This window comes from Meleagris gallopavo, chromosome Z, assembly GCF_905368555.1.
Source record: "Meleagris gallopavo chromosome Z, MGAL_WU_HG_1.1, whole genome shotgun sequence".
NCBI lineage: Eukaryota > Metazoa > Chordata > Aves > Galliformes > Phasianidae > Meleagris > Meleagris gallopavo.
The window spans coordinates 47,699,925-47,723,167 of record NC_139435.1 but is presented as its reverse complement, the minus strand read 5'-3'; the positions used below and the strand labels follow the sequence as shown (position 1 = coordinate 47,723,167).

The window sequence follows — 23,243 nt, the reverse complement described above, 5'->3', positions numbered from 1 at the left end:
CAGCTGGATCTCAGCACTCCCAGATTCTTCTCCACTCTACAGCTTTCCAGCCACTCTGCCTGTGGCTTTGCAAGGGGTTGTTGTGACCAGAGTGCAGGACCTGATAGTTGGTCTTGTTGAACCTCTCAGAGCTGGCCACAGCCCATCAATCTAGCCTGTCCAGGTCGCTGTACAGGGACTTCCTACTCCACTCTGACTTGGTGTCATCTGCAAACATACTAAGGATGCGCTCAGTCCCTCATTCAGGTCATCAATAAAGATTTTAAACAGGACAGGCCCCAGTTCTGATCCCTGAGAAGCACCACTTGTGACCAGTCTCTCTAACTGGATTTAACTCCATTCACCATGCCCTCTGGGCCCAACCAGCCAGTTCTGTGTGAGGCTCAGGGTGTACAGCCACAGGTTGTCAGCCTCTCCAGGAGAATACTGTGGGATACAGCATCAAAGGCTTTGCTGAAGTCTGGGAAGACCACATCAACAGCCTTTCCCTTATTCACCAGATGGGTCACTCAGCTATAGACAGTGATCACGTTTGGCAAGCAGAGCCTGCCTTTCATGAACTCATGCTAGCTGGGCCTGATCCCCTAGTTGTCCCACACATGCTGTATGCTGGCAGTCAAGAGTGCCTGCTCTGAGGTAAGGCTGACAGGCAGCTGGAAAACATGAGAACATGTAGGGAAGTATCACTGCAGAGACTCAGATGAAGTCCTTACACATTATCATGAAAGTAAAAGCAAAAATTTTAATAGATAGGAGATGCTGTGTAATACCTTAACAGCTGCATTTGTATTACACAAGAGTTATTTATGTGATTATCTCATTAGTCTTGCCAGTGACTCTCAGCATCCTTTTACTCCTTATCAGATCAGTCCCAAGAGTTGCTGTGAATGAGGAATGCAGAAACACACTCTGAACACACTCAGAGTACATTGAATATTTTTCCCCTCCATTACTCAGACTCCTAGTTTCTATTATACTGCATACCAGTATGGTAGTACTGTTCTGTGGATTCATACTAAACACTAAAGTGATGCTACAAAACCAAAGAGACAGTGGGTACACTTCAAAGTGCAAAGTACAATCATGTATGCAAGCAGGAGGAAAAAAATCCCACATCAGCCAAAGTTAGTCAGTTTTCATAGAGTTGATCTGCAGCTTGATTTATTTTAAAACTTAATTGTCATGTATAAAAATAAGATTCACGGTAGACTTACAGTACACAAAAGACCAACCAATACATATTTTATAAAATGGTTTAATGAATGCATGCATGTCTGATACAGTGATCAATAAATTTACTGAATTCAAATTATTTACTGTTGTAAACACTTTACAAAAGCATGTGATTTATCTGGATATACAGTCCTTGATGGAAGAACTATTTCAGACTGAATCAGTGGCACATCAAAAAATAAAGCTGATGAGATCCATTCTGCATATTCTCTTTCAACATGATTCCAGCAAGAGAAACAGCATGGTATAAAAGTGTACAGTAAAGATTGTTTCTACCATAACATCAAATTCTGGAAACTGTAAATATAAGTTTAAGTGGTTGAAACAGTCAGAAGTCATAATTATTGTAACCAGTCAGAAATTACAGTAAGAAGTGTTATCCAGTTATATGTAGCCATCAAGACAAAACATTTCTTTCCTTGTCAGTTGATATTTTTTCCAACAAGACAGCAAAACTTTGGCAATTAGAGGTGTTGAAAGTAATTTTCAAAGTTCAAGACACAGTCACAGCATTTTCTTTGCAGAAGGTGAACTGTACACCAAGGCTCAGAGGTTGTGAAAACTGTTTCCAAGTGGAAAAAAAGTGCAAACGTCCTGCACAGATAGCTTAAAAAGCTGCTGGTACAATCATTCACCAACAGAATCTTTGTTTTCTTTTTGCATAGTTCACACATCACTGGGAATGTGACAGGGTGTGCTATTTTTGGCAAGAGCAAGAAAAAAGTGATACTGGTGTGAGTTGCCATGTTGGGCATGCTGGATCCATGCAGAATTCAGGTAGAGGGCTGCTACCTGATGTTATTAGACACTGAATACTGATTTTGTTTTTGTTGAAGCAGTTCTGTAATAGCCAACAGTTTCTTAAGAACGTGCTGTAGAAGAAGAATTGGTACAACAATACATTATTAGCAACTAGAAAAAACGTCTTGATATGCATTTTCAGCAGCTCCAATTCCCTGGTTAATAAGACATTATTTATTTCAAAAAAGGAACTTGGAAACAACACAGTGACATTTAATCACTGTGTGCACTGATCTTGTTGCTTTATGGTTTAACAGAGGCTAAGAAAGTGTACTGCCAACATACTGTTGGATGTTCAGACTATTTTCTTTCTTCCCCCCACTATAGTAGAACTTCTTTTTAACAAAAATAGGTTGACCATGAATCATGGGAAAAAAGGGGAAAAAAGCAAGGGAATTTTGCTAATAGAAGAAACCCATGAGGATAAATTTGTCCTTTGATGTAGAAAGTTAATTTTTTGCATCACACAAACAGAACTGCATCTCTCATCATCTTGTATATTAGATTTTTCTAAAGATCTACTTTGATTTTTTTTTCTTCCAAACTTACAGTATTCCACGAGAGGCTTTGTGAACAAAACAATACTCATTTGTACAAGCATATGAATTTAGTACTGAAAGCTTCTTCTGTGCTGCCTTGCCTGCCCTGCCATTGTTCTTGTGCTGTTTATCAAGAGTACCAGTTGCAGTGACTGAATTATGAGCTTTAACATGACAGATTTTTTTCTCACTACTGAACTACTGGATTGCCCTTATTAACCTGGATTAGATTTGAGCTGCTGCTATTAAAAAAGATCATTTCAATTCCTTGTGCGTTTTTTCCTGCCAATGTAATAAAGTTGAATAAAAACATGTTGTCAGGCTGTGCAAAATCATCAAACAAGTTCTTTCCTCTAGTTTGGAAAAAAATGTGCTGCTGAAATTGACATTATTTGAGTAGAAGGGCTCATCTGCTTCCAGAAGAATCCGCCATACAGATTTATGAGTTTAAGTTAAAGCCTTGAAAATACTTTTTTTAAAAAGTAGTTAATTACAAGAGAATATTTAGAAACAGTGGAATTAATTATCAATCTCCAAAATTTCACCTGTAGCAGCTGCTATTAAAAAAAAAGGCTATTTCCTGCACAGCACCATGTACTAAACATTACTTGTGCAGTAAGGAGAAATCCTTACTTGAGGTTCACTGTAATTAATAGACCAAAAGGAGGTGTATTACTGAAGTCTACAGAAGTAATTTGAAGTTGCTCCTTTTTGTTTTATAAAGCTATTTGTTACAAATTAGTCTGTAGGTTTAGCTGCTCATAGTAGCCTTGCTTAACAGCTGGCAGACTAATAATAGTTTATAGTGGGTTTGATAGAAAAGTTTGTCATGTTTATCAATGTAGTAGAAAACTGGGAAGCAGAAATAAGGCAGCATTAGAAAGCTAAGGAAAGCAAATACCATCCAGCTGGAAACAGTAAGACCAGTAAATTTCTCCTCTAGAAATTAATAACTATCACCATAACTGTGAAAAAACATCCTTGTTTTTATTCGCATGAAGAAGCAGCTCACAACTATGGACTGTTTGGCCCTTATCGCTAATAAACTCCCGGTGATAAGCACATTTTGAGATGTTTATATATAGGTATAATGGTCTTCAGAAGTACTAAAAAAGAATCCCAACATTGCAGAATAACTTGAGATATGCTGTATGTACCTCTGATTTGATTGTTAACCTTTCTAACTTACCTGCATTACACCTCTCTCATTACTGAGTGTCCGAAGTTCATCTGAGTGTGCCACGCAGATCTCATGCAGGGCTGCCAGATCACGAGATAAGTCAGTTCGAGAGTGCTCTGTAGTGTCTGGAAGCTCAGGGACATTCTTCAAGAAAAGCAGTGAGAGTAGACTTAAGGGAGTTGAATACTTGGATATACAGGAAATTACGCTATTGCTGTACAGATCTGTCAGTTCAATTGTTCTACACTGCAAAGTAGTATGGCATGTTAAGTGTAATTCTTCTACCCATGTTATCTATTTCTTCCTCTCCAATATTAAGCAATTTCTGTTCTTGCTAGAAGATCAATAAAAAAAATCTTGTGTTGCTACACTACCACTAAGTGAAGAAAACTCAGGATGAAGACTCAAGCTCCCAGTAAACAAGGAGAGAATCCATCTATTAAGTGCCCTTTTCAATTTAAATAAAAGGACATCAGCAGCAAAAATAGAGCAAAGCCTGTAATATCAAGTTAGAGACTTGTTAAACGTATCAGAAAACAGTAACACTGTAATTAAAACAGATTAATCCCACCATTATTCTCAAGCCAGTTGTTCAGACTTCATACAAACTCATTTAAAGAAAACTGACCCATCATTTCATACAGTAACTAAAGTTGAATCAGAAGAGGTGATGTACGGCAACCTACCTGAGTGCCAGAAAAGTTTATTTTTGAATCTTATCAAAACATTCTAGGACATCCTTTAAGTCACTTTAAATTAAACAGTTCGGGAGGGTAGGCACATATCCTTCATCTTCATTTATAAAATAAATATTTGTTTTAAAAGATCTCCTACCATGAGCTTCTAATTCCTATTACAGCTATCATACACAAAACAGAGTTCACAATAATACAGCAGTTCTTGTTCGAGACTGCAATATCTAGTGTGCTAGCATAGACATCTGGAAATGGTAACTGAAATGCAGCATATTTTTTGAAAAGAAATTTAAATCTTCGGTAAAAGCTATGTAACAGATTATACACAGGATTTTTTTGGTTTAAGATACTTTTTTAAAGGTTTTGGCCAAAGTTTATAATCCTCTCACTTCTATAGAGGTGCTAAATGAATAAAATCTAATGACATTTGATGGTTTAACTTTTGTGTGACAGGACACTGATCTGCAGGTTTTAAAGATGCAGAAGACAAATTTTATTCAGTAACAAGCATTAAAACTCATGTAGGAGCTGATATGTTTTTGAGCTAGTCCACAAAAAGGGTAAAGAAATATTCATTTATGGTGTGGCATGTAACTTCTAATGAAGAATTTTTTAATCACTTACCCCAAGTTCATCTAAGAACATGATCATGCGGTGTTTGTTGCTCTTGATGAATGGATTTACCCCTTCCATATATGGCTCCTAGTAATTTTTAAAAGTCTTCATTAAATTATTCATACATTCATTAAATGTATTCATAAAAATGCATACTGGCATGCAATCTAAAGTTTCTGAAATATGCATGTTCTTCCAACACTAGCCTCAATAAACAAATACTATTTTCAAAAAGTAGAATCAAAAATGATTGTAAATTTACAAGACTGTAAATTTTAAAAGTGTGATTTTTAGCAATATTTTCCTGAGCGTAGCTTGAGCACGGACTGCATGTGTGACAACAGAACATAGTGGAAGAGAGGGCACAGTGCAATGCTAACTGCCTCTTGTGCCCACAGCATTCAGTCAGATCAAAACCCGAGTGCATTATACGATACGTACAGTTGTGCCATTTGGCGAGTGAAATGCAGTGACTGCCAGTAATGTTCCAGCCTACCTATATGTGTGTGAGCCTGTGAAGACAAGTTTTGTTTTTTTTTTTTCCCAAAACTAAGCAGACCTGGCAAACCAAAAGGTTGGATGCTCCTGCTCTACACGAACCTCAGAGTTTAAGTCTTGACTCGTCTCTATTTGAAGATGAATTATTATATATAGAGATGTCTGCTGAGTTTCCTGTGTTATCATAGCATCAGTATGTAGAGGCATCACACATTAAGACAGGTTTCTAGATCACTTTCTCCCAAAACAGTATGCCTTCTCTTCCCAAGACTACTACTGCTCTACTTCAGGTCAGTACCCTGTTCAGTTCCAAACAAAGACAGAAAACACTTCAAGAACTAGGCCTCCATGTTGATGAGGATAAACATGTCAGGTGACAAGCTCCGCATAAGGAAATGGCAGCAACACAATCCTAGTTGTTCTGCGTGTGTGTGCGCGTGTGTGTAATATTCACCTTAGCTCCAAATTCCACCAGATTTGCTAAGTTCTGCACAGACTTGGCGACCAGCGTCAGTGTTCTTGCAGCAGTGGGGGAAGGAGAATCTGATAGGAATACAAAGTATAGTTACTGGCTATTGCATACAGAACCAACACCAGCCAAAAGAAAGTAAACCTCTTCTGCAGCTTGCGTTTTTAATAGAATTAAATGCTTTGAATTTTATAACAGAGCAGTATGTGGAAAATGCCACCTGGTGAGGTAAAACTTACAATGCTCAAGTAATTATGTCCACAAAAATAAATGTGAACATGTGGATTTCCTTTACTATTTTTATACTGAAGTAGTATGCCAAACAAACTTTAATATGAGTTACATGAAATGAGAACCATTTTCAGTAATATGAAATAGTTCTGCAGAAAGGAGGATTACTTGTTAAAATATAAAAAAAGAGTTCACACTTTTCCTTATTTGTGTACACCTATCTAAGCAGTCTCTTAAGCATCACACAAGTTATACTTTAAGTTACTAGTACCAGGAATATAGAATAAACACGGCATGCTATTCTAGCTTATATTTCCATGAAATTACATTTACCTGCTGTACTCAATATTGCACTTAACACTTTACATCAACACCACAGTCAGCTAAAACTTCCTTTTTTAGGAAGTGACAGAACCAGGTGCATCTCTGTTTCTCCCACATTACAGGAAGCAGCCTGGTCAAAAGCCAGTTTTAATTTTTTCAGATTTGGCATATAAATTCAAAATTGTCTAATTCTCTGTAAGTACAGTACATACTGTTTGTGTCTACCTCCATCTTCTGTCTTCCTGCCCTCTTACTTATTAATACAGCAATTCACTGAAAATAAGTTCTGTTATTCTCTTGCGTAGCTGGAGTTTAGACTGAGCCCCTCACTGAGCAACTAATGCCAGCTGTTGATAGTATCTAGTACTATATTGCAATTCTTTGAAGAAAAAGTGCTGGGTAACCTTCGTACCTTGCAATCCAGAACATCAAGTCCGTTGAACCAGTGTAAACACGTATATTATTTCAAACAACTCCAGTCTATTTGGAGCATAGATTCTTTCAGGATAGTTACAGAGGGTATATGACTCGCTGCTGAAACTGAACTGTAGCTCTACACCCAGCCTTCAGGATTTTTTCTCATTATGAGAAGTTGACTTATGGTGGAAGACTTGCTCCCAAAGAAGAAGTCTCCCCCAGCACTTTTTTTTCTTTCCTCCCAGCAGCTCTAAATCCTGTAGCTATGTCTGAGTTTACCTTAGCAGTAGTAAATTAGCTGAACATATGCACAGGACTTCAAGACAAGCTTAAAAGGGGTTACCCATTTTGATACTCTGTTTGATAGAGCCCTTTTTATTTAGTGTATCTTAGAGTGTAAAAGAGAAAACATGCTACATTGTCTGAAAAATTGGAAAGAAAGCTTTCCTGTATCCAATTTCTGATTTCCTCTTATTTCCAAATCAGCGTCTTACTAGTAAAATCAGGGAAGGAAGAAGAGCCATGGCTTCTTCTACAGTGTTTGGCAGCTATCTAAGCAGCAGATTCAAACCAGAAAATTACTCTTGAATAATTAAGGGCCCACAGGTATTCCAGGCTCTGCAGACACACTTCCAAAGAATCACGGAATCATAGAATTAGCAAGGTTGGAAAAAGTCTCCAAGATCATCCAGTCCAACCATCTACCTATCGTCAACATTTCCCACTAAACAGTGTTCCTCAGTCCAACATCTACATGGTTCTTGAACACCTCCAGGGTCAGTGTCTCCACCACCTCCCTGGGCAGCCCATTCCAGTGCCTGACCACCCTCTCTGAGAAGAACTGTTTCCTAATATCCAGCCTGAATCTCTCCTACTGCAACTTGAAGCCATTTCCTCTAGTCCTGTTATTAGTTACATGGGAGAAGAGGCCAAACCCCACCTCTCCACAAACTCCCTTTAGGTAAGGTCACCTCTGAGCCTCCTCTTTTTCAGACTAAACAATCCCAGCTTCCTCAGCTGTTCCCCGTAAGACTTGTGCTCCAGACCCTTCACCAGTTTCGTTGCCCTTCTCTGGACACGCTCCAGGGCCTCCATGTCTTTTCTTGTAGTGAGGGACTCAAAACTGAACACAGTACTCAAGTGCAGCCTCGCCACAGCTGAGTATAGACTCTGTAGATCTTGCATAGCTCCTGGACAGACTCTATACATCTGTGAACTCTATAGATCTTGTTCACATAAAACATATCATGAAGTTCAGCCATGGAGTTCGCTGTGGCATGGTATTCAAAGTGAAACCTGATGATCACACGTTTAATTTCTCCACATTTCTAGAATATACTGCACTTCGCTAGGCTTCACAACGTGTTATTAAATGCAACAACACATTCTTCTGGAGTTTAAAACAAGACACTGGAGATAAAAAACATCTAATCTTTGAGGGTGAAAAGCACATGCTTACCACTTTAGGGGAAGACATGAAGTGATGTGGATTACATGAGTTTGGACACTTCAAAAACTTCCTAATTTGCTATGTTAGACACTAAAGTAAAATAATGTCTATTAGTATACAACAGATGAAATTGATCTGAAGCATATAGTCACCTGAGATGATATTAAACATCCTTGGGTTCAGGATAGCGGGACAAATCAGTCGGAGAAAAACAAAGCCACTGAAATTGAAAGAAATTTGTATTTTGTTTAATAGTAATATTAACGTAAAATTGTGTAATCTTGAACAGTTCAAGTTAACGTGGAAATCTTTTTGAGACAAACAACAACAAATCAGCCTGCACTTTGTGAATATGGTTGTTAATTAGGAATGTCTTGGTATGACTTCAACTATCATAAAAACTGGAAGAGGAGGCATACTGATTTCCCAATTAAGGTGGGTTGCTGAAACCAACTGGGAAGAACTTGACTGTAAAGTCACTATGAAACTAAGACCACACTGGCTTCAGAAAGAATAAGTCCCTGGTCCTCTACCATCCAGAGGTTTTCTACAGTAGGCATAATCATGCAGCCTTTGACTCCCCCAACCAATGTAAGTGTTGCAGGAGTGCAAGGGCAGAAGGGAAACTCTCTTTTGGCAGCAACACAGCTTCTGATCAGCTTAAGCAGATCCGAATCCTGATGACAGTATGCTGTAGTAGAAGAATAGCACGGGATTTGCTATGTTCCTCCCAGAACTAATTGCTGCCACTTAGAAAGCTGAAGAAAAGTATCATTCAAGATATACTCAAAGCAACTTTCAACTATGATGAGAAAAATCTAATTTTCTTCAAAAGCAGAAGTAAAAAAACATCTACCTCATGTCAACCTTAATTCTTACTAACTGCTGTAAAAGGAAGTTACATAAAGACCAGCTAAAGTGATTTACATCATGCTTCATTTTGCTTTGACCAGCAGACTGTTTTTCACTGTAACAATAACAAAACCCAACTGACAAGGAAGGGAAGGGGATGTCACACAGCCTTGCTTGCTGTTCAGTACAGAGTGACTAACTCTCAGATTACTTGGAAATGAGGCATGGATTATTGGTAAGGTTAACATATCTTCCATACGTCCAAGACATCTGAATTCTAATACACACTTGTAAGGAAGTTTCTTTTTCCTCCAAGAACTACAAATTATGGGCTGGTAAAACAACAGTCCTGAACATCAGTGGAGCAAAAAAAAAAAAAAATTGTCTGTGGTGTGAACATAAAGATAAGAGGAAGTATGCAATCTGGAAATCATGGAATACAGACCAATCTCTCCTAAGTGTCTAACACTGAAGACCTGTGAGGTATGAATCCTGCTAATACAGAAGACTTGGGGTTCCTACTCTTTCACCCTGTATTAATAATGAGTCTGATGTGGAGTTTTGAAATAATGGACAATGTAATAATGAATACTGACATGGAGTTTTGGAAATCAGGTAGAAATGGCAACGTTTTCTGAATGAGGTAGCTGGTAAACTACTCAGACATTTAAAAATTAGTCTTATAAAACAGTTTTCTTCACAAAAGGCTGCAATATTCTAGTGAGAAGTTGCAGCTATCCACTTGTGAAGACTAAGGTCACAAGAAAAAGAGATTCAAAAGTTACAGCATTTACTGAAGGCCTCTGGGAAACTTAAATGTAAGCTGCATTCACCTAAGGAAAGCTACATGGTTCTCTGGAGCTGAGTAAGAAGAGGAAGATGTCATTTTCCTTGCAGTCTTCTCTACAGCCCTGCAATATGTTAGCCCTTCAGAATAAGAGGGGCTCTCCTAATAGAGCAGCCCTGATTTGAAGGCAAAGCCCTAGCTACCACAGTACCCGCAATTCTGTAAGCCACAGCTATTAGTGTCAAAATGATTAAAAAAAAAAAAAAGGGGCCAAAAGATAAATCTTCTGAAAATCCCCAACTGGAGGGAAATCTAACCTCAGCAAATCATGATTGCCAAATACTGGGGAAGGGAGGAAAATGCAGGATGGGATTTGCCCATAACCTCAAACACTAACATTTAGGAACAGACTATCAAGATCACATCTTTTTTTGGACTGGCAATAGGTAGTTAGAGGAAGGACTTATATATTGCTTTGGATTATGAATACAGATGGAGTTTTTGAACTTAGTGTAACTTCAGAGGAGTCAGGTTGGATATGTTCCAATGTGGCAAGGCTGGAACAGAGAAATGAAGGGATACTTATACAGTATAGAATTACATGGTTTCAGAAACCGAAACTGTTAATAAGAGCAATTGGCATCAGATCATGCAGCACCAGCAACTGGGAGCTCTCTCTGATGCAGAAAACTAAATACTGCAATACAGACAGTACCTCAGTGAAGCCTAATGACAGCTGGATTACCTTTATGAGAAGATTTCACACCATGCTGGTTCTGCATTTTAAGGGGCAGTGACCCTAACCTGTGTAGGTTTTCTCCAGTAATCAACATATGCTTACATAAGTGTAGCTGAATAATGTCTTCTCAGGTGGCATATGACAGGATCACGATCTCCAGAAGACGCTACTTTCTACAGGTATTACAAAGGCTAAATATTGCTTTGAGAGAAGTTTTCTTCCTCCCCTCCCCCCCTTCCCAACATGAAAATAGGAATCATTATTTAAGTTGTAAAACTTAACACAATGCAAGTAAATTTGAAGTTAAAACTATTAAGTAAAGCCATCCTGACCTCTGTACTATACCATCTTATTCTGCAAAGGTCTAGGAATGTGAATCTTGCACGCTCATAATCCTTAATTGGGATATCATGCCTCAGTATCATAACTACTTTCAATGTCATTATCTATATAAGTATTATAAAGTTTTGTCACAGAGTAAAATAGATTAAGCACACTGAAGCTTGTTACAGATAAGACTTTAAAAGATTACTTTCAACACAGTGACACATAACTTACCTAACAACTCTGGTTCTCATGGTTGTATTAGCAGGCCACTTGTTTTGAACAGACTTCTGCAAGCACCCATAAATATACCTCAATGTCCTGTAAGAGTGGTAGCATAGCTGATTACTCATCACGTAAGACTTAGAGAATAAAAAAATCTAGTCAGAAAGGATCCTATCCAACTGCCTACTTGCTACAGAAATGTTATCAATTCCAACTCTACTACTTAGACATTTAAAAATTCTTAATTTAAATTTAAGTTAATAAATTCATAAAAACTCAATTTATAATTGTTCATTAAAAAGTAGATTTATAAACTCGGAAAACGTTTTCAATAATTCTATTCATGTAGGTAACATTAGATGTGCATTTAATGTTTTATGTTTTTTAAAAACCTATGTTTATGAAAAAAAAGGTACAAACTTGATGTTTTGATATATTTTTCACTTTTGCTCTTTTTAACTCAGTAGCAACTTTTGTTTCCATAAATAAGGGTTACATTTTAATGGTTAAGTGTCTGAGTAACTACAGAATTTCTCCTCTCCAATACTAACTGTGGCACTTTTTATGTGTTGAGAACTGCATCACATAAATTAAAAGGGACACACCTTTTAACCTTGCCAGCACTACCTGAAAACAAACATTTATGTTATCTACAATTTAAAGAGTTTACTTTGAAAGCAAATGAAAAGAACTGTTAGTACTATCAAGTTCTTATTTGATGGTTCAAATCTAATAGGAACGGAGATTGCATTGGCACTTAAAAAAAAAAAAAAGGAAAAAAATTAGCCTCTGCACTTCCTTGATAGAAATAATCACAGCACATCACACCAATACTCTGCTTATATTTTTAATATACTGTTAATAATTCTGTGTCTCTTCCCCAGAAGAGGAATTATAAGAACTTGTAATTTACTTAAAATTGTTTTCTACGCTCTTTCATTGATTATTTTTATGCTTCTTTCCCTTTACAAAAGCTTTTGTAAAAAGGGACTATTTATACCTGAAAATGTTGGTTTTAAATCCTTCTATATACCACTGTACAATTTATCCTGAAAACCCTACCAACTCTGAACAGTCTTGTGATTGATTAGCAGAACATGAACCCATAAAAATACCATTTTAAGGTGCAATATAAATCACATAGGCAGGAATTTCCAAATACAGATCAGAAAAGTGCCAACTTACGGAGGCAGTATTTCTGCGGCCATGAATATTTTCTCCACCAGCTCTGAAAGTATACTGAGTAGATGTGCCAAATTAGTGTTTACATCTTCATTCTTTTCTAGTTTTGAAGGATTCAACTAAAAAGAGAAGATGATTAGGTTTCCACTCCTACCAGAACGACACAGTTTCATAATGAAACAACACAATGAAGACTTCTTCAAAGAAAATTAAAAATTATTCTACAGTAGAAATCTCAGACTCCCACATCTGCTTCAACAGCTACACAGGAAATCAGAAGCAGCAGTGGTTCTAGTACATTAGGCCTTTAATATTTAAGACATTCCACACTGTCCATTCGCATGACCCTTTCACATCTTTTTAATTCAAAATTCTGAGGACCCCCATCCTTTCCACAATGAAGTTGCAAGAAAATACAGAAGTTAGGAGAATAATTTAAATTAAATAAATAAATAAATAATCCCCTCCACCCCCAGTCCTACTCTGAAGCCTCCCCCCAAAAATCAGCAGATCAATAAGCAGTATCAGGGAGTTTAAAATCAGAACTAAAGTTCAGAAATTGACCTGTGTGACATCTTGAGCTTACTAGAAGTTATTCAGGTCACGCTGCTCAGTAACTGCTGCAGAACAAGTTATGTTAGCTACAGAATAAATATCTAAATTGAAAGTTGTGAATTTAAAAGTTTAGCACTTCAAAATCGCTAGTATCAATATTGCTCATGGCAACACTAGAAAAAAAAATGAATTCAGATCCTATATTAATCACATAAATGAAGCTTTGTTCTGAGAGATAAATGAATATCTCTAAAGATAACATTTAATCCAAGCATAAAATGTAACAGCCAGTAGATAACTGTCTCAACAAACCAAGATGTTCAAAAACATAGTTCAAGGTATCACCTCACAGGACTGCTTGCTCTCCATTATCTTTAATATAGAGTCTTTCAGTGCATGGTGAACAAAACGTGTTGCTGTGGCTTTCATATACTGCTCCATAAGTGTACTTGCTAAAGTGGTAGCACGAAACAAAGTAGTAGCTTCATCTGAAAGAAGAAAAAAAAAAGAGTGAATTAAAAGGTTGAGAAAGGCAGACAATAAAGAGCAGAGAAAAAAAACCTGCTGCATACAACTCTATGTTGTAAATAAAACCAACAAAAAATAAGACAGCACAGCCCTCTCCTCCCTACCTGCCCACAGTTTCAGTAAACTTCAGTGTAAGTAGTACAATACCTTCCATGCTTATTTCCCTGTCATTTAGTGTTCGTAACAACAAGGACTCAAGCTTTTCATGAAGAAAAATCTTCAGTAAAATGCCAGCCAACAGTGTTCTGTCCTGTCCGCAAACATGTGATAAGGCATAGACTACATGAAGTTCTTTCTGGAGTACAAGCTGAAAGAAAAAGAAAGAACTTAAAAAATTCAGAAATTTATGTTAACTATTCAGTAGAAACTGGTGTCATACATCTATAGTAAAATAGATGTCACTATAAATATAATTAAATTGTGTCAAGCACTGTTTTCAAAATTCGTCTCAAACAACAAAGTAAGTTTTGACAGGTGAACTAAGGAAAGTTAAACATTTTTATACCTCTTTAAACTCACTGTATTCCTCTTCTGGCATGATCTTCTCCATAGAATATCGTGCTCGAACACGCAGAGATCCTGGCTCAATACCCTTTAATGGTACATGGGAACTGAGTTGAAACCACTCATCTGTTGCATGTCCTTTTTGTAATCGGCTTAATTGGCAGCGCATAAATACTTCAGGAAAAAAGCATTATTAAATTAATTCACCTCCAGCAAAATATATCAAATTGTTCATATCAAATAAAATAACTATTTTCATCACATGCCATCTTGCTTCAATAAGGATATTAATAACAGCAATCAAGATTTTTGCCGTCAATAAGTTAGCAGGCTCTCTATTCACTGGTTTAGAATATTCCTGTGAAGTGGAAACACAAAGCAGTCTCTGAGTAATGCATAAACATGCATTCAAGAATGCCACACAGATACTGATATTGTTTCCTTTGTAATACCCAAGCAGCAGATAAATTAAGTGCTACCTTGCAATTCCCGGCAGCAATCAAAAATAAAAGCAGATGAAGTATTTAGAATTCACTGTGATTTTTTATTTTTAACAGTGGGCTGATATCATCATAAGGCCTGCTTCCTCACCACTTTCTTTTTACTTTTATTACAGTGACACTGCTGAAATTACAATACTCCAATTTTTTTTTTTTTATTTTTAATGCCATTACTGCAAAGTCTATACAGTCTTCCAGAAATTGTCAGCAGTTCTCACAGACTTTCTGTTGCTCCACTATTGCAATGTTATCAGGTAATTACCTGATACCCAAATAGAATAGCATCACATTCATAATGCTCACTTCAGGGCACACCAGTTGCCTATTTCATGCTGTTTGGAGCTTATAAACTCCTGTAAGATAATGCATTCACGTCAGTTAAGTAGTTGAAAAAATAATTCTTCATCTTTTACTTATTAACAGTGTGAATGGGACCATAATCCCATCAATCAACTTTCCAAGAATATTTCTTCCCATCAAATCTTATATACTGCAGCTAAGCAATGTATTTGGTTCCTTTGGCTGCAAACGTATGGCATGTGTCATACATTGGCAAACTGATAGGGACAGTGAAATACAGGTTCTAGAATAATTGATTTATTTTTTCCAGTGGCTACAGTAGTATTTTGTAATTGCAATATTGCCTGAAAAACAGAGGAGCCTCTAGCCTGCCAGAGCAAACATAACTTCCCAGCATACATTTGCCAATTCTGTGGCACCACAGAGACTTTTTTTCCACCTGGCTGCAACTGCATACCCTAAACTATCAGCTTCAAAACCAACCTGTGGCACTTCTGCAAATAAGAACCACGCTGAGAAGAAAAACAAAGGCTAATACCATGTTTTACAGACATGCCTGCAAGTGCTGACCTCCTCCTTTATAAAAGATACTTAGTTTTTCCTCCATTAACTAAATGAAATTAACCAACTATTGCAATGCTAAACCAAGCCAGAACTTCCACTACAGTTCAATACTGCGTAGTACTGCCCTGGCAGACTGATTGCTTCAGTTGTCTAATCAAACTTGAGCATCCCAGTTTTCAGAAGCAGCAAACGAAGTCTAAGTATTAGGACTTCATTGTATTTTTTTTCATGTTTGTTTTTAAGACATTAATATATACTTATGCAAATAAATCCTTGTACAAGTTATTTAGTTCCTCTTTGGTAGAGAAACAAAAAGAAAAGGTTTGAGCAGAAATGATACTAAACTCCTTAGTTAAAATACTCAAATTTTTTACAAGATGGGAGTATTACAATAATTATTGATTACTTTTAACAGACAAGCATCCAAGTCAAAAACCTGGGAATTCATGAAACATTTTAAAATACTGAAAAGCAGCCTTCATGCTCTTATCTTAGTATTTAAAATGAAAGAAATGGTGGAAGAAACAAAAACAGATTCATACGTATTACAGGGCCTTCAATCTGCTTACTACAGCAGAAGCAACAAGCAGGAAAGCTGACTTAACCAAATAATGGAGAAGAAGCACAGTACTAGAGTCACATGGTTCCCATTTCAGGGCAATCCACATTTAGCAATTGCAGCTGGGAAGCAAAATATTTGTGGAAGAAATTAATTTTCTTGCTTTTGGAGAGTTCAGGCGTTATTCAGACAATACATCCTGGTCTGTTAGATAAAATCTGGTACTGCTCATTTATTTCCATTTATAATAGGGCAGAGATGCATACTAATTCAACTTGACTTTGTCTAATCCTTATCCCCAAATTAAATTACTGTTGAGTTATGCTGTGAGGGAAGCCAAGTAGCTCTACCCCTAACTAAACTTTCTATCACCTTCCAGCAGCTGGATGCATCCAAAGCCAACATAATCTCCTTAATCTGGACAAAGAAGGAAATGACAAAAACGATTTGAAAAAAATTAAGACATTCAATTCATGAATTACCATTGCAATGGTTCCTTTACTGATCGAACCAGTGGGGTAGCCAGATAGTGACTTTTCTACTCAAGTAAATATAAGAAGAGTGCAAGAACATGAACCATGATTAAAGGCATTCTGTCTGTCAGAGGGACATATTTTTTCCTCCTATTATACGAGAATTTTTCTAGTCAGAGGAAGGACAAAGTTTTGGAACTGCATTCTGGAATCTGGAATTGAGTTCTGCAAGAGCACTCAATCTGAGTAGTAATTCTACTTTGGTCACAATTTCCCTATAAATCTCTTCTCTGAAAAAATCACAAAATTAACCCAGAGACATAGATAACAGGCTAATAACACAATATATGCAAACTGAAACAACTGCAATAGACTCTAAGTACTCTGCCAGGCTTTAAAGCAGGCAGGTCTGAACACAATAGAAAAGAAAAATTCTTGGAACAAACTGAGGGTGGGTGGGGTAGTGCTGCACTGCAGGCAACAAACGAAGAGGGTAGGGGCTGAAGCTCTTACAGAAGCAAAACAGCAAATGATAGTTTTGATAGTTTTACTAGGAAAAGAAGTTTGAAATATGTTATTTGTGTGAAGGGAATTGATCATAATATATATATAATATATATATATATATTTTAATGTAGAAGAGCTCAGAAGCCATGCTTTTCAAAATGAGTCCTTTCTTCCTAGAAAGCTGATGTTGCCGTACTAGCTTGCTACTAACTTGCTGACATACACAGAAACAAATCAACTACTGAAGATGCAGCTGTCTAGTTAACAGGAAGAAAAAAAAAAATCTTGTGAATTCCTGTAAAGAGTGGAAGAACATATGGATTCTTTCCTGAAATGATACTGAGGTAACTTCAGGTTTAAGCCTAGAAGTCATGCAAAGAAAGAATGGAGATGATGTGAAACAAAGAAAATGGCAAATTCCAGAGACTCTCAGGGTATTTTTGATTCATTTTTAAACGATGTAATACATTTGCTCCTTTACTTCGTTCCCAGTAAACACAACAAAAATATTAACAAGGAATTCCATACATGCATACTTAAAACAGATCAAATAAGTTAACTCAGTGAGATAGTAAAACCGAGCAGACTATTACTGACAGATTCTCTTTTGATCTTCCCTTTTTGTAAGCACAGACACTGCATCACATAACAGTGATTCTAAAGAACATCTAGGAAAGCCAGGAGATACTTATGACTGGATTTCTGTGTATCTCAGTAATAAAAACCATGCAAGTTCTTATTGTAAAAACATGAATGCAAAACCATTAACAGACATCTAAAACATACAAGTGTGGTAGATATAATAATACACTTAATTCTCTTGTGATAATGTTTCACAAGAGCATGAAAACTGCAGACATAATCAACTGCTGCAATACATATGCAACTTTTACAGAAAAATACTTACATATATCTGGATCTTTACTTTTCTTTGTTTTGTTACTAAGACTTATCTCAAATCTATTAATATCAGATGAAAGATCACTAGGAGAAAAGACAGAAAGCCTCAATTAATACTTACAGTTGGCTGGCATTTAACCTTAATCTAAATTCTTTTCAAACCTGAATTCTCATTTACAACAAAGACACACATTACCAAAGACATTTAGCTGCTACAGAAAATCTGCTCACACATTTAATGGCTAAAAAGCTGCTGGTCATTAACCACACACACAGTACTTTTAAAAGCACATGCAAAATAGGAGACCGTTAATAATCTTAAATGCAAAGCATCTTAGCAGAACTTGAGAAGAGTAAGACTTACTCAAAAACAAATTCTTCTGACCACACAGGGTTCTGCCCTTCCCTGATATGTGTTTTTGCTACCTGAACACTGTTCAGGTAGATGTTACAGTATGGATTAGTAAAATGCTTTACTGGGAGCGTATGAGCTTCTTCCACATGCAAAATAAGACTGCTGACCTGGAAAAAAAAAAAAGAAATTACTCCTTTTTTTTCTGGAACAGAATCATTAAAAACATGAATATTTTTTTCTCTATGTGGAGGCTTTATGTTAACTTACGAGTAGTGATTACAAACCGTTACTTCCTAATGGAAAGGACACAGAACAGACATAATGGATCAATATTTTAACAAGCACCAGTGACAAAATACGAGCAGTATCAACTACTGAAAACAAATCTCTGGCACCGTATTTTTAATGTAACCTATTTATTTTTGTTAGTGGTGATGGTTTTTATTTAACTTATCTCTAACAAACATTAGGATTTGTAAATGCTAACTTTTCTACACATAGAAAATTTTACAGAAACCAAAACCTGGCATCTTGAGTAAAAATCACAGATGATTCCAAGCAGAATGGCTTAACCTCTGCTTTCCAAACAGATCACACAGAATTCTATTGTGCAACACATTATAACCAGTTTTCCTCCTAAAATGAAAACAACTTGGTCCGTAATATGGACTCTCAAGACTACTCAAGCAATTAGTAACCCCACATTTCCAAAAAATGAGAAGTGAACCTTCTAAAATCTTACTTATATGAAGGAAGACATTTTGATCTACTTTTCCACAAAATTCTAAATAATGTGAAATTCATAGCTTAATCCAACATGTACTGTTATCAGCTGTTGCCAAATAAATATAGTAAGAACAGGAATTACCACATTTAATTCAGACAACATTTCATTCAAAGACAAATATTCAGCAATACAAGCTTTGAAGGACGGTTAAAAACTGTAAGAATTCATGAGTGTTTGTATATTCCCTCAGAAGACTGACCAAGCCATCAAAGTCATTATTATAAGCACTAGCAAGGCTTTACTTTCCATCACACTTTGCAAGTGCTCAACACAAAGTAACTGATGAAGTATGTTTCTCAAACTCTGGTTCCTGATACAATTTCTGTAATACAAATGGAGGAGTTTGTTTTTTTCCTGTCTTGATGATTCATATTTATATTTTTCACTTTTCTTCTGTTCTTCACCTTTATGCAGAAAAACATTGTTTTTTGAGGGACAGAATTAGTTTAAAATGCCACCCTTCTTGCCTAGCTTCTGCAGCTTGAAAGCCTCCAATTTCACCCACTGATTCACTTAACATAGTTATTTTCTTCAGAAGCATTTAATCTTCTTTAATGCTAATTACAGAATAATTCTGTGTGTCCTGGAAAATGTGTTTCTTTTTCCACAGTAATTACTTTCACTATTCCCAACGTTCAGAATTATCAGGGATTCCTGAAGTACATATGTTACTTTACAACCATTATAGACTTGGTCATAACTGACCATCAGTCCTCCAACCTCTGTGCCAATTCTGGTCAAAGCAGCACTTTCAAGAGGCCAAGAAATTTTAAGCCAACAGCATGGCTCAGCACACACTGGTTACTAAAAAATGAGGAACAACAGTATTTGAACAAACATTTTTTTTACATCTCACAAAAGATGATGTGAAGTCTGTTTTTTTGTTTGTTTGTTTAGGTCCCTCACATAATGTAAAATATTAAGTTAAACAGATAAAAAGCTGACTATCACAGCCACATAACATCTGAAATTAGTACCTAGCACGGTATCTACAGATTGCATAAAAACACTGTTCTTTCTGCATACAGCTAACAAAACTGAAATCATTCTGGTTCTGCATAACTCCAGAAAGTGAAGTAAGAACGTGCAGAATTTACTATTGAAAGGAAAATACATTTGTCAACGTATCTGCACAACATAAAACTTTAACGCCAACAAAGCAAAACCCTTTAACATCTGTACAGCTTTACCTGGCGTAGACGTTTGTTTGATGTTCCTGGACTGGTTTTTCTTAAACTGCAAAACATCTGCAGAGCTTTCATCCAGTCCTGAAAGAAAAGAATGCAGAACAGTATAATAAGGCAAAGTCAGATACAGCTTCTTGCAGTAGAGTAGACATCTTAAAGGGTACATTAAATATCTGAAGCATTCCTCAGGTTCAATTTTTATGCCACTCCAGATATCTAAATTTGAATAATAAAGTAAAATTCTTATCTTCAATAAGTAAATAAAAATTAAGGATTTGCAAATCAGAAGCAATGTCTTTTTTTGGAAATATCAAATCTTGTTAATTGGGTATACACAGACAGTGCAACCTTTAACAAATTTCAAGTCTAGTAATATCACATTAAATTGCAAATGGCATATAAAATGAAGCAAATCCTGCTTACTTCTGAAAAAATAAATTAACAAGACAAACTATGCTGTTTTTTTCCTCCAATTACATCTCTATTCCTGTCATAATAGTGCATATAATTCCAATGTAAACTAAACAGCATTATCAGAAAAACACTGAAAAGAAGGATATCCTACATCCTCCTTTTGTCTTCTCATAGCCTTATGTAGTAGAATGGATGGATGGATTCCACTTTATTAAAGAAAATGAATAGGTCATCTAGGAGCAATCTGAAGAAAATTTGTGCTTTTTATTCATTATTATACAAATAAGCTGCTAAGAGGCACCATCACCTCACCAGACCACCTCTGAAAAAGCTGAAGTTCCTAATATAAGAGCTTTGTATGGGAGTCTTAGTTTTAGAAGATAGGAGAAAAGGTACAGCTGCTTTCTCTTGTTTCTGTCCCACAGCCATCATATTCTCCATTGCTGCTGCAAAGCTCAAAATGTAAGTTTTAATCAGTTGCATTTTGAAGTCTATCTCAAAGATCTGCCACCAATTATCCTCGAAGTATAATTTAACAGCATCATTAAAAAACCCCACAATATTGTTTGAATCTTCTTCTTCACTGTATGTTCCACATATTAAAAAACAATACAGGAGCATCATCTACCACAGCCATTCTTAGCTAAACTACTTTGAGTCAGGCTTCAACTTTCTAAGCCTTCTACAGAAGGAAAAGCTTCCATGTGTGTAGCACAGAGTTTTAGTGGCTTGTTCCTTTATTCTAAAGTAGCAGCAATAAGAGAGCCAAAGACTTCCTAAATACAGTGTACTAGTAAATGTTTTGTAGATGCACAGTGCATCCCTAAACTCAATCATTACAGGAAAACCTATCTTCTTAAATGCTAAAACTGACAGCAGTGAGAACAATGCACAAATAGCGCCATTCTTGTACATTCAATTACACTTAGTGCACAACATGTGACCCATTCCATAAGATGGCTGCTTCGATATCTATTTGCACTATGAAAGAATAATTTTTTTCCTTAATATATAAAAAAAATTAGTCCTCTATAAAGTATTTGACTGTTAAAAAAAAAATCGTGATCTTCTCAGAACAGATCTAAATGAGAACCAACGCGCATGAACTAAGACTGCATTATTAACAGAACTGTACTTTGTAAAGAATACAGCGAACAGGGTGTTAGATCAATCAAAATCAAAAGTAGATTAAATCAAACCACTCGGGGAACATGGCACAATGTTTTGCTTTCTACACATTCTTTTAATTTCTAGAACTCACACAACACTGGACATGACAAAAATGAACCTACATGTTCATGATTGTAGAAATTAATGGATATACTCTCAATGACTGCATGCTGCATCTCAGAGATGATACACTGACAGCTGTGTGATAAACATCAGTGCAATATTCAGAAGTTATCCCAGGGACTTCCATAAACTTTTGACAGTTCAACAAGAAAATCTGTTCTTTCCTGTGTATACAGCACTATAAAAATATTGAATGTATACTGCCTACTATAAGTACTACTTTAAAAAGCTTTAATTCAAATTAAACCAAATGGAAAGCCTAACTTCTGATGCAACATGTATATTTCAGAATTGTAACCTTAATAAATGAAAGCATTGCCTCAACTTGCACTCTCCTGCTGGTAAAGAGGATTTTAGAGCACTAAGCTCTTTACAATCACATCACTCCTCGTGCACAATGAGGGCCCAAAACTATGAAAAATTACTGATTCAGGAACAGGAAAAACTGTGGAAGATAGTCATTCCTTCTAATTTGGTCATTGGGCACACATAGATGTGCTACTGTTTTATTTCACATCAGGAAAATACTCTTGAAGGAGAAGTGTTGGAGAGCGAATTATTTTTCTGTACTGAATTATGCCAGAAGTTGCGTTCTACAAAATGTACAAAAGAATATAACCTGAGTTCATTCCACAGAACCGGAACTTGTCCAAAGTAAAAATCCCCAAGTACAAGTAATATAGGCACTGGATTCCCAACAATAGTTTTTCCCTCCTAGATCTCCTACTACTGTATCATAACACTTGCTGGTATAAGCTTAACCACTATCTCATTTATGGTACATTTGCTTCCTACTGAAGAAGGATAGTATTGCTGAACACTACAATGCCAACAAAAAATAATAAATCACTTTAAAAATTATATTTACCAACAAAAGCTCTCACCTGTGCTTGTTCTGGAGTTTCGCCTGCAAAGTAAAAGATGTAATGCTCTTCACTAAAGTGCTGAACTACTATCTGAAAACAGTTTGGCCTTAAAGATAAACAGAACAACAAAAAAGTTTTATTAATCTTCGTAATATTTACAAATACCTTCACTTATTAATCTCAGACTGGACATTAGGAATAATTTCCTTATACCGTGAGAGTGGTCAGACACTCTCAGGCACAGGCGTCCTACAGAGCTGGTGGATGCCCCATGCCTGTCAGTGTTTAAGAAGCATTTGGACAATGCCCTCAGTAATGTGCTTTAACTTCTGGTTAGACCTGAGGTGGTCAGTCTCCAGGATCTCTGACGGTTCCTTTCAACTAAACAAT

General features: G+C 36.4%; 1 protein-coding gene across 1 annotated transcript in view; it reads right to left on the bottom strand.

Moving 5' to 3' along the window:
- Positions 1-1,239: 1,239 nt before the first annotated feature.
- Positions 1,240-23,243, bottom strand: part of RASA1 (RAS p21 protein activator 1) — a 59,501-nt gene continuing 37,497 nt past the window's right edge. Inside the window, exons 12-25 of the mRNA XM_085212506.1 lie at positions 22,872-22,959; positions 20,284-20,361; positions 18,316-18,473; positions 17,959-18,035; positions 14,150-14,322; positions 13,792-13,951; positions 13,462-13,604; positions 12,565-12,680; positions 11,389-11,475; positions 8,605-8,672; positions 6,016-6,104; positions 5,073-5,150; positions 3,763-3,897; positions 1,240-2,105 (exon numbers count right to left, since the gene is read on the bottom strand). Of these exons, the coding sequence (XP_085068632.1) occupies positions 2,022-2,105; positions 3,763-3,897; positions 5,073-5,150; positions 6,016-6,104; positions 8,605-8,672; positions 11,389-11,475; positions 12,565-12,680; positions 13,462-13,604; positions 13,792-13,951; positions 14,150-14,322; positions 17,959-18,035; positions 18,316-18,473; positions 20,284-20,361; positions 22,872-22,959 (1,534 nt within the window). The 3' untranslated portion in view covers positions 1,240-2,021. The remainder of the gene's footprint in view (positions 2,106-3,762; positions 3,898-5,072; positions 5,151-6,015; positions 6,105-8,604; positions 8,673-11,388; positions 11,476-12,564; positions 12,681-13,461; positions 13,605-13,791; positions 13,952-14,149; positions 14,323-17,958; positions 18,036-18,315; positions 18,474-20,283; positions 20,362-22,871; positions 22,960-23,243) is intronic.